Source organism: Lipotes vexillifer, unplaced genomic scaffold (genome assembly GCF_000442215.2).
Source record: "Lipotes vexillifer unplaced genomic scaffold, Lipotes_vexillifer_v1.1 scaffold1329, whole genome shotgun sequence".
Taxonomy (NCBI): Eukaryota; Metazoa; Chordata; class Mammalia; order Artiodactyla; family Lipotidae; genus Lipotes; species Lipotes vexillifer.
The window spans coordinates 1274561-1287319 of NW_006797566.1; the positions used below are offsets into that span (position 1 = coordinate 1274561).

Below are 12759 nucleotides of genomic sequence, written 5' to 3' on the forward strand. Positions count from 1 at the left end.
GAATACCAAATACAATGCCATCTAATCTACTGTTGTAAAGAGATAACATAACATTTATATTAAAACCTATTAAAGTCATTTTTATTTTTTATGACACATTCATAAATAGAATTAACTAAGGCATTAGGCTATATACTGCTTTTATTCTATTTTTCACATAACAAATGTGATTACTAAAAAGTAAAACCGATTTTATAAGTCACAGATGAAAAGCAGACTCCTTATTTCAACTTTGGCTTCTATTTTTTCTATCAATAATAAAAACAAAGTTACCAGAGTTTACTCTCCTAATCTGAAGCAATACAGCCAAGCATTAGTATTTCTCAAACTGTTACTTAAGGCCACAAACGATATTGCCTAAAAAGAATACAATTATTAATTTCAACTCAAGGAGCCCTTATATTCAGAAAGCAACCATTGCTTTATAATACTATTATCTGCATTCCAGGTTTTCTCCAAGTAGAAAAACATGCTAAAAATCTATGAAAGTGTAATACCTACTAAAATTTAACTTCAAATAATAAAATGTCATCAGAACTTCATCAGAGCTGACAAAACACTATAGGAATGACATTTAAGAAATAAACCAGCCAGAACTGACAGACTAAAGTCATTACGCTTTACCCAGTTCTTTCAAATGAGTAATAAGCCCCGATTTAAAAGCATAAATCATACACTAACTTTTGTTTCTATAAAAAACAGGATTTCTAACTCTATTTTTCACTAAGCAAACAGAAAGATAAGACATGTACCTCTGCCAATTAAGATAATCCAGTTCAAAGACTTGAGCATATATACCAGATCACCCCGCAAAATGGAGAATAAGCACAAGTAGATGTGGTATTTCGTTAGTCATTCTTTGAATTACAAGATGCAAAGGGGGGAACTCCCTGGCGGTCCAGGGGTTGGGACTCCACGCTTCCACTGCAGAGGGCACGGGCTTGATCCCTGTTTGGGCAAATAAGGTCCTGCATACCATGCAGTGCAGCCAAAAGAAAAGAAAAAGATGCAAAGAGGCTAAAACTTAATCCCAGGAATAAGCTCCCATGGGGCAGGGGACTACTCCTATCTACCTTGCCTGAAGAGCACAGAAGAATGTTGAGTGAGAGAGACCTCTAGATTTCCTACCTTGAAGACTTAAATACAGTCAGTTAGCAGCTCCTGAATCTCAGAAATACTGGCTAGACTGTATAAATTCAGCTTAGAAAAACATAATTCTTTGGAGGCAATGAGAGACAAGGGCCTTTAAAGTGTAAGAATGCAAGATTCAGGTGCCAAGTTCCATCATGTCTCACTTCACTGAACAGAGAGTTAAGACAAATCTAAGGCATAGCCTATTTTTACATTCAGAGAATGGATACCAAAGTTGTAAGCTACTATACATTTTTAGCATAACTAAGTTCAAGTTTGATATATAATTGCCAAATTGCACAAAGTGAAATAGGCCAAATATAGTCTGATTTTCAAACTTCTAGAAAAAAGAAACGGACCTCACTACTACTTTTAATTAAGGAAACACTTTCTCTCCAAAGGTTTATTTGTGTACTTTCCTGCCAGTAATTTTAACTCTGTTTGATTTCTAGAAATTAGTCAAAGTATAAGCTAGGCACACTAATAGAAAAAAGACATACAGACTGAAATATATGAAAAGAAATTAGTCTTTATGAGCCACCAATATAGTCTTCCTGATATATAACTGTTAACATGTTACAAAACTCTTAGCTAAGTCTCAAAGGAAAAGCCACATTAATTACTCAAAGACAGACAGAATCTGGTACCTAATAACTATTCTAACCCAAGAGCCTGTAGAAAGAGAAAAGCAAGTTAAGTATTCACAAAAAGGTGAATGACTCAATATAGGTATACTCAAATATATGTCATTTGATAATCAAAGACAGCATTCAAGAGCAGCAATCCAGATAATGAGACTAAAGAACACACACACTACCAAATGTAAAATAGCTAGCTAGTGGGAAGCAGCTGCATAGCACAGGGAGATCAGTTGGTGCTTTGTGACCACCTGGAGGGGTGGGATAGGGAGGGTGGGAGGAAGGCACAAGAGGGAGGGGATATGGGGATATATGTACACGTATAGCTGATTCACTTTGTTATACAGCATTGTAAAGCAATTATACTCCAATAAAGTTGTTAAAAAAAAAACAGAACACAAAGGTCTACTTCCTCTCCTTCTTCCACTCATAAAACAAACCTGATTTAAAAGTACTTTGTTTTTGTTTTTTTTAGTCTCTAAGGATACAAATGAATAGAAAGGCAAAATGCAGGTTTTTTTGTTTTTTTTTTTTCTTATTATCATCAAGATGGTGGCTCTGGTGAATTGAATGAATTAGTTGGCAAAATCAACAGATGCTAATAATGTCAAAATTGTGTTGCCAAGATCAGTAATTCTGTGATCAAATATACATTATGTTCTATATTTTAATATACTTACTTAAATATACTCTAAAGTAACATTGAGATCAGTGACCAAATTAAGATAAACAGTTAAAATTCCTCTTGCCAGAAAATGCCACAAGCATTTAAAATGCATTTCCCTCCTGTGTTCATCCATTTCAATGTAAATATAATTTGTAATAAAGATCCAAAATGTCCAAGAAATCATCATGGGATGATTTCATTGTAGGAGCCTTAGTTTGGATTAGTGATCTGACCAAGTACCAATTCCCAGCTGTGAGACTCTTAAGGTGACCATTTGTTAACAAAAAAAAGCCAATCCAGTTTCTTTCCTTTGGAGTGAAACAAAAAGTGTGATCTAGTTTCAAGCTTTGTTGCCAAGGAGACTTACTAATTTATTTACAGATTTAGATAAATAGATTAGCAAAAGGGTACTAAACATTCAGTAGTCTATAAGACCATAAAACAATATATCTAACTATATTACGCCTGGTGATCTCTTATGAACACAGTTCTAACCGACTCAACGTTCTACAGATAGACACTACAATGGAAATGTTTACCCGAATTTTTGAATTAATCAACCTTTCAAAACTGTCTACACAGTAGAAAGTCAACTGATTAAAAAGCAATATTCAGATAACCAAAGTTATACTGGACCATTTGAACAAAACAACTAAATCTATATTCACCAAGCTGAGTAGTAACCCAACTGCTTATGAAGTAACATGAACCAGGCACACACTGTATCTAATTTTCTATTTATATTACATCAACTAAGATTTCATAATCCAAGAAACCTTGAAAAGTGTGCATGATAAAAACATAATACATGAAAAAAGAAATACTTTGCCTAAGACTAAAAAGAAAATGCATAACTTACAACATTAATAACAATTTCACATGTAGGGAATATCTCTTACTTTGATACATAATGCCTCCACGAATGTGAACAAAAGACATAAAGATTCCATTCCCTGATCCCTAAATATGGTCCCTCCAAGTGCTACAGCCCAGGTACCTTTTGTGAACCCAAAGACAGATCCACCAGCCATGCCTGTCCTGATGATGACAAAGTCCAGTCAAGCCTTTCCACTTCACATGGGTTTCCTACTCCTCCCTGACTTCACTGCAGGGCCAGGTCAAAAGATCAGTAGCACCTATTCAAACCACCTACCCAATGCCCTAGACACCTAAAATGCACCGGAAGGCGGAAAGGATCCTTCATCCCTCATGTGCACAGAACTGCCCTGTGGGGCTTTCCACAGGCTCTTGAGGATTTGGGTTCTGCCAGGCTTGGGCAGGTGCCCCCACAAGCACCAGTCTGCAAACAACCAGCCACCTTTCCCAAGCATCTGATGAGGTACAAGAAGAAACTTTAATAACCTTAGCACCCCCATAAAAGTATAACAATTCTTCTCATACCCCACCTGAGAATCACTAAAGTAACAACAGCCTCTCAAAAGCACACAGTGACTTCTCTGTGTTTTCAAAGATTTCTACATTGCACTTGAATTACACTTCGGCAATCTGGAAATAATACACTCTAATATATACATGCTCAGAGCACCATCCTCGTGTTTGAGGACTGAACCAAAGTCTACCCATCGAATAAACTGTCACTGACTCCAACATTAAACAGGTTGTCTTTCTTCTTGTTAGCCAAGCTAAAAATTCCAGTTGTCAGTAATAAGATGTTAACTTTTTAAGCAACATGCATGTAAACTCCTATATCTAAATTCAAATGTTTGTAATTTATAAGAATGTGACAGTAACAAGTTTTACAAAGCAATGTCTAATTTTTCATTATGCCAATGTCTAATAATTAACTTATAATTTACATAGGATGCCAATAAGTAAAAAAGCAAAACAAAAAGCCCCACCATTTTGTTAAATATTAACTGTAAAAAAGATTTCAGAAAAACATATTAAGGGATGCCCTCTTAGAATCTGTTTCCAGTTCTGCCACTGAGTTGCTGTGAGTTCCTTTTACCTGAGCTTAGTCCATATGAAAATTGAAGATACTATTCAGACCTTAACAGAGTCCTATGTAAATATTTGTAAACTGCTGTAAATGTAACTGGAGGTGCTAAGTAAAACTAATGTTAAAAAATTCTTATCAATACTCTACAAAAAGCAAGAAAAGGGTACCATCAACAAAAAGTGTGCTTACCTTTCCACGAAAGTATAGTCTTACTAGCAAATGCAAAAATAAAAGTTATTTGTGACCATAATTCTTGAAGTACCACTTCAAAGGGCCACAAAACAAAAATATTTCACAATGAAAAATTCAATTCAGTAATTTTGAATGGGGGAAATGGAAGAGCATCCACAAAACTAGCTTTGACAGTTAGGTTAGAAATCAGGGCTTAGGATCATGCTATTTAATGGGATTCCTTTAAAACACACAATTGAAACAGGAATTCAATGTCACAACATAATTGTGTTTGAAATAGAGACCATAATCAGTAAAAGTTAAATTCAAGCTACCTGTTAAAAAGTTAAACCTATACCTATCACATGATCCAGCTATTCCACTCCTATATATTTACCCAAAGAAAAAGAAAGCATATATCCACAGCAGCTTTATTTGTAATAGCCCCCAACAGAAAATAACCCAAATGTCCACAGAAGTGAATGCATAAACAAATTGTGGTACAGCCACACAATGAAATACTACTCAGCAGTAAAAAAGGAAAGAACTACATGGTAACGACATGGGTGGATCTAAAAAATTCACACAAAGGAAAGAATTCACACAAAAAGAGCATATACTGTATGATTCCATTTATATAAAATTCTAGAAAATGCAAAATAATCTACAGTGACGAAAATCAGATCACTGATCTGATGGGGGCGGGTGTAGGTAAAGACTACCTAGGGGCAAGAGAAACTTCGGAAAAATGAATATGTTCACTATCTTGATTGTGGTGATAGGCTTCATGGGTGCTACTTATGTCAAAACTTACCAAATTATACTTCAATAAAAGACAAAAGCAAAAAAAATAAAAAATCAAGTCACCAAAACTAATTCTACAGCCCTTGCCAGTCAGATCTATCTGCTTATGAATGTATTATGTTTAACCTACCAACTCACAGTAGGCACTCTGAGAAGTACAAAAGTATCCCTAATTCAAAAATCACTATCATCACAAAAAAACATGAAAATTTAAACAGAGATCAGAACTCATCATTCATCACCATGCCAGGCTGACTGCTTCAGTGTTGAAATGACCAACTAAAACACAACAGAACAAAGTGAGAGCCCACTGAGTGTGGGGCCCCAAGATTTTTAATTAAATATTTTAATTCAAAGGCTTACCTTCTTTGATCTAGAATCCCATTTCTGGAAAATAGAAATAATCCAAAAAGGCAAGAAAAGCCTTATGCACAAGATGTTAATTTCAATCTTATTTATCACAGAAAAATGGCAAAGAATTAAATCAATGGCACAGGCATGGAATGGCATATTACATGAGCTATTTATTAAATCTGGTATTTTTAAATAGGAAAAATAGTTGCAAAAATATTAATTAAAAACAGGGCACATACAGTATGATCAACAGGTCGACAATAATACATCCTGGGGGGAACCTATATTTGTAACCTATATTTTCCTCAATTATCTTACTACTTGTATAATCCAATTAAGTTTTTCATTAAAGTACTTTACTAAAATGTACACTGTAGGTCTACAGTTAAAAAGCTATTACACTGTAAGCACTTTTGCAGGTCTGAATTGCATGCCTAAAACTCCAATGATTCTTGGAACCATCAAATCTGGTAAGACTGAGACAAGAGACTAATTTATATATATAATTATATATACATTTAATACATAGATATAACATGCAGGTCAAGGTACTGGGGAAACTGCACAATACTAGAAAACCAACAAATCCAGGTTCTTCTAAAACACACACACACAAACAGGGTAAGGGATTTTTATGGGTCACATCTGCAAAGATTGTTTTCCCCTAAAAGCTGAATTTTTAGGCTTGTGTGTAATTTACTAGAACTGTACTGCAGGAATCAGATGTTCTGAACCTGTGAATGCTTACTCATGTAGGTTCCTGCTTAACCAAAATAAGTACCAGTATGTTATATTTGTCACCAAAATCTAGGCAGAGAAGACAAATTCAGAACACTGAGACTTGCCAAAGCTTTAACTTTTAGCTTGAAGACCATAAAACTGTTCTACCTTCCATCTCATCATCTCAGTAAAACAGAGACCACAGGAAATAAAAGGCAAACCACAGGTTCCCAATTGACACTGGAGCTAGTTAAAAGATAACAGAACAGTCTACACTTTGAGCACAAATTAAAGAGCAACAAAAACTACTAATTTAGGGATAGTTACTAAACTACTGATTAACAGCAAAATACCAAAGCTGAAGTCAAAGACAAATGGCTACACTTTTTAATGTTTGTTTTTGTTTCAGTTTTTAACATCAATCTTTTAAATAACAGAAATATAGATCCCCATACATCCCATCAACGTAAAAGTCACTTTAAACTTTCTATTTCTTGAAGTCAATTCTGAAAGTAAATACAAGTTATTCAAAAGGCAAGGTGATACATACAGTGCTCACCTGCTATAAACACAGTCTGTACTCTGATTTTTTCAAAAATTGTTTAACTAGTTACATAAGCACACACCAAATTTTTCACTACTAAACCCCCAGCATCTAGCCCCAAGCCTGGCACAAAGAGGGCACGGAAACGTCTGAGGGGATGAACTTACTACTGAAAGCTTCTGAAACCCTAAGGCAGACAACCAGCATTCTGTAAGATTCACTAACGCTGTTAATGAATTTAGTATAAGACACTGCCCTTTCCTGACCATTACTCTTAAAGCTTTTGTAGGGGAAGCTTACATTTCTACCATACTTTTGAATCCCTGCAGGAGTCAGTTAAATAAATTTAAATTGGTAGCCATCCAGGTTTAAGTTACCAAACTCCCTCTCAAAAAGGGACTCTTTGAAAACTCTTGGTATTATAAAAATAAGTTCCAATATCTCACACCAATAACAAATACAGTGTATGCCAAGTCCCCATTACTATCAGATCCACTTTTCCGATTTAACCTTGAACATTTCTTGTACTCTAACAGGTCAGGTTTTCCTCTCCTCTTTTTACCCCTTGAAAACACACTTGATCCTGTAACACCACTCACAAGGCCTCCCCAGCCCCTGCTTCTTTTGTATATAAACACACTCTGGTCACACACTCCATCAGCTGTTTGGTAGCTCCGCCCCTCCTCCTTTTCCGGGTAGTAACAGGGCAGCCAATGAGCTGTGAGGAGCTGTGCCTGCGGCCTTTTGCCTGCATACGCTTTTCCAAAACAAGCAGCTCCAGCCTTCAGCAGGGGCCACTGGTTCACAGATAAAAGGATCACCAGGCTGTGCAACAGGGTGAGACGAGTAACCCCCACCAACAAGGAAAACCGTGTAATCTGAGCTGTTTGTTCCTCCACCCAGGAGAACTTAAACCGATATTCCTTTAGGGCAAATCACGCTTTAAGGTCACCAGAGTCCCAGTTCTCAGACAATCTAAATAATCAGCCGGGTTCTAGATGGAAACCCCAAAGCTTGCCAGGGTGGGAACAGCACAGTTATCACCAATCTACCTCACTCTGCAAACAAATGGCAACACTATTCAACCACCATTCCACAGGATTTGGGCTCACTGCAAGTTTCTTGATTGGGACACATTCCTACAGGGCCCAAGTCATGTACATCAGTTTGAGGTTTGCCCAACCCTCAGCAAAGGATCAGAAGAGAAACAATGAATGAGTCAGAGTTTCAGAACATATTCACCCAGCAGATTATTAAGTGCATCGGTGCAAAACACTCACTCCCTCCATAACTTGGAAGTCAGCTCTCCTCCTACCAACCCGTCACAAAAGAAATATCACCGACTCCAAACAACAACCAGAGACCAAAAGAACCTAACGAGGTGGTGGAAGGCGGTGGCCAATTAGTTACACATCCTCTTTTCTCCCTACCCCCCACACCACTACCTTCCTACTATACAGGTTCCCTGCCAGGCTGTAAATCGTGGTGGCATAATTACACTCAGGAGACATCCAAAAATGGGCTGAAACAGGAGACTGCAAGGAAACCAGCTATCAGCCTCCACACCAAAGAAATCAAGGGGCACTGAGGGGCAAAAAGCAAGTACATTCCTTCAGACCTTTCCCACTTCCTCTACACCTTCCTTCATTTTCAACCCTCAGCCCTTCCACACCATTGTATTCATTTTAGTAGTGTGTTGCTTAAATTCTGTGGTAAGTGTACCTTGCTCAAAAATTGTTGTCTCCATTTGGGCCTACTAATGTGAATTCAACAGAGAAAGAAGGCCAGAAAATCTCTCACGCCCACAACACACATGCACACACAAAAGAAATACAAAAAATTGAACTTAGACAAGAAAATAACAAACATGAAACAAAGATAACCCCTGGCTTTTAAATCCCGAGACTGTTGCCCTCCTACCTCAGACATCTATGATTTTAAAGCGCCTCTGCTTTCTTTTGTCAGAAAGGAGGAAGGTGGGGAAAGCACAGAAGGCCAATGCATCTATGCCTTTCTTCATCTTCTACTAAAAATAAGCTATGAAATAAGCCACTTAGGGAAAAAAAAAAAAAGAGAGACACCCTGCTGTTCTTTGTCTGTTTTCCTCTCCCTCTCCACCGCCCCCCCCCCAACCCTGACTCCTAAATACGGTAATCATTCTACATGCCTCAACTACTAGATGAACAAAAGGCACTGTATGGAAAAGGCATCAGGTCAAGTTAGGCCTCACCCTTTATCGTGTCTTCTAAAAAATATATAGGTCTACAATTTGAGAACCTGACATTGATTAAAGACAGCTGGAATTCTCTCTCCTAGGCCCATCCCAATTAAACATTAGGTAGAAATTTGCATTAGGTGTGACAGCAAGTCTCAATTCAAGATAAAAATAACTCAGATTCTGCCACCATGTCATTTCCTAGTTTCTAAACAAAAATAAAACCCGATATTGCTTTGTGTAAACTGTACACACAGCCATAGTTACAAGTTATCCTGCCACCTTATGAAAAGCCAACGTTACTGGTATCATTCACACATTGACAAAACTCAATCACAGCCTCAAACAGCTCATAAAGAGTCAATTTCACTTGTGCCTAGACATATATTTGGTACATAATATATACTTTATTACTTGCTCCTCTCTCTAATCCCCACTCCCACCTCCCCAAAATTCTCAACTTCAAACCCTAAAACTTAGAAGTTCATCAACTGTTCCTAATTTCTAATCAAGTTTTGCTGAGTGAGGAGAAAAACACCTTATTCCTGAAAAGATTATGGTGGGGGAAAAAAAAAATCACTTGCCCAGGCAACTTCCCTCCCATCCCCCACTTCCAAACCAAATGCAAAATCTACTTTTTAAAAACTTCAGCGAATTCCATAACTGAGTATCTAACAATAATCACTGATCTCTACAAACAGGTAAAACATCCAATCAAAAACAGCAACAATAAAAGGAATAAAGAAGGAATTCACCTGAAGAATCTAGCCAAACAACTTGAGTTATATAAACAAAACCCTGCAACAGGGGGAAATGGTGGGGGGATGGGGGTGAGGGAGAGACAGAAGCAGGAGACAGGACTTTTTAACTGCGTTTCACACACTACCACTCCCCACCCCCGGGTCCCCCTCTCCCCAAGGATTAGTTGTTCAGAACACTGGGCTCATTTCCTCTCTCCCCCCACTCTCTAAATTACCCCTCCAAAAATGTCTCGATTTGTCACAGGAACCTTCGCGAATTTCTCAAGCTGGTCATGAAATAATCAGCCTGGACTCCAACCAAAACCACTGCCTGAAGGACTCTTATCAGTTATAGCTTTCCCACTGCTACCTTCAAAGTACATAAAGTTGGGGAGGGGGGGTGGGGGAGGAGTAGAAAAATAGAGGGTGTCACTTGGCAAGATCAGGGCAATTATTCCCCAAGAACCTTATTCTCATACGGAGAGTTTGCTTAAGTGGCTAGTACAGGGGCTATTTGGTCAAGGAGATCCTCTTTCTCTCCTTCCCCCTCAGCTGTCATAGCCACAATATGGAGGGTGGCTTGCTGGAGGGACTGGGGGTCTTCACCACATACAACTATGGGTGGGATAGGCTTTGTCGGTAGGAAGAAAAACAGTGGGGTTCTTCTAAGGACCAGAAAGCTTAATAGGGGTCTCTGGTTTAAAACACTCAGAGCTCTTTATTACAAGAGGGGGCACTGAGCAGACTACTCTCTTCCTAATATAGAAAGGAATTAGGGATAAAGGAGGTCACTTGAGTTACCCCAGTTCAAGAAGCATTGTGAGTGGAGGGAGTGGAGGCATCTCAAGAAAAGGAGAAAGGGAATTCTTCGCTCTCGGGAATTTCTACCTCGAGTCCCTAAATCCAGAGCGAGCAAACAGGAAAAAGAAGGTGGGCTCGGTGGTGAAGAGAGGCGGCTGGTCCTGGGGTGGGGGGGGGGGGGAGGCCTACTTGGGAGTCCAAACGTCGTGAAGAAAAGTCACGGGCACTGGGGGTGAGGAAAGAGCGTGGAACAACGCACATTTCGGGGTGCTGCAGATAAAGGGGGAGCTGAGAAGGATCACGGCTCCTGGGAGGTGCCAAGGAGCCTCCGTAGGCACTGGGGGGAGGGAGATGGGGGAGGGAGCCTCGGACAGTGGCCTGGAGTGCCCCTGGGCCCTTGCTTAGGTTTCAGGGGGTGCCCTGGGCATCCCCAAACCGCCCCCCACGTACAGCCCGAATTCCCAGTCCACGAAGGATACAGCTTGACCACGTCCGTGTCCATCCGCCTCTTTCCCGGACTAGGGGATGACATGGTGTCGCCGCTGCCTCCCCGTCGCCTGCGCCGCCGCCGCCTCTCTCCCTTCCTCGGCCCGTCTGTCACGGGCCCCGGGCCCCGGCTCTGAGGAGCCCGCGGCCGCGCCGGCTCCTCGGTGGAGGTGGCAACACCCCCGCGGTCCTGTCCGGTCCCGTCAGCCGCCGCCGCCGCCCCCCGCACGGGGGAACACCGGGCACCGTCCGGCCGAGTGGGGGTGGGGACCCCGCGGCGCCCGGCTCGGGCTGCCCCTCTTTGGCTGTGAGTCTCCGCTGCCCGGACCCGGCGCTCCTCTGCGCCGCGCGACTCTCCCTCCTGCCTGCGCTAGCTCACTCGCCTGCTCGCCCGCTCACCCTCTCGCCGGCTCCCTAGCAGCCCCCACGACAAGCGGACGACTCCAGCTCAGTCGGCCTCTCTACCCCAGCCTCGCTCTGGGCGCCGTGACGTCACCTCTGTGACGTCATCGGAGGGGGCGTGCCCAGCAGTCGAAAGGGGTGGGCCGCCGCGGCCGTAGCTTGGGCTTTCTCGAGGGATTCTGGGAGTTGTAGTTCCTCTTTCTCCTGCCCTCCCAGCTCTCTGCCCCCTCCCCCAACTCCCCCACTCGTTTAATAGCTCAACTGCCAGTGTTGTTATCATCATCATAAACGATAATGGTTAAAGAATGGAAGTATTATTATATTCATGTGTTTTAGGGTAGTGAACCTCCTTCCCACATACACTGTTAAAAAGTCTGTTTATTTGTTTTGAGGAAGCCAAGGTGGCCATTAACCCAGACAGGCACAAAAATCTAGAAATTCCTACACCAGCAGGTTCCCTGCACTCTGCTCCCTCATTGGATGGAGATAATATGTTTGCATCGATTATAGACTATAGCAAGGCTTCCTTAGGGCTTGCAAATCAGGGTTGGTTATCCTCCATGTGTATAGGGTCACCTTTTCAAGGAGTAGAGTTGAAGCAGCAAGGTGGCAAGGCCGGAAATAATTTAGTACTAACATCCTTATTCTACACAGTATGAGATGATTTCACAAAATGAGTGACTGAAAGAAGCAGAAACACCCCAAATATGCTGTTATTCAGGACATAGATTGTTCTGCCTTCCAAACTCCTATATCAACCCTATATACTTCATCATTCATTCAGTAAATATTTATTGAGCACCTATTGTGTAGTAATCACCCTGCTGGACATGAGGATATCATGGTGAACTAAGAAAGACTTTAAATTTACACAGCCCTCCCAATTTGATCCAGATCTAGAGTGTCAGCATCACCTGGTAACTTGTTAGAAATGCAGGCTAGAGCTTCACCTCAGACCTACTGAATTAGAATTTGCAGATTAACAAGGTTCCCAGGTGATTCCTTTGTGCAATAAAGTTTGAGAGACACTGCTCTACAAGGTACTCCAAAAGAACTGATATGGAAGCCAGGAGTCAACCAGGAAAAGGGCGCAGGAAAGAGTGTTCTAGACAGCTCCTGTTTTTTT

The 12759-nt window shown here is 40.6% G+C and overlaps 1 protein-coding gene across 2 annotated transcripts in view; it reads right to left on the reverse strand.

Moving 5' to 3' along the window:
• Positions 1-11710, reverse strand: part of UBE2H (ubiquitin conjugating enzyme E2 H) — a 96265-nt gene extending 84555 nt beyond the window's left edge. Inside the window, exon 1 of one of the 2 annotated variants that reach the window (XM_007469708.1) lies at positions 11225-11710. In XM_007469708.1, the coding sequence (XP_007469770.1) occupies positions 11225-11277 (53 nt within the window). In that variant the 5' untranslated portion in view covers positions 11278-11710. The remainder of the gene's footprint in view (positions 1-11224) is intronic. The other variant, XM_007469709.1, reaches the window with a different exon arrangement.
• Between the last annotated feature and the right edge of the window lie 1049 nt (positions 11711-12759).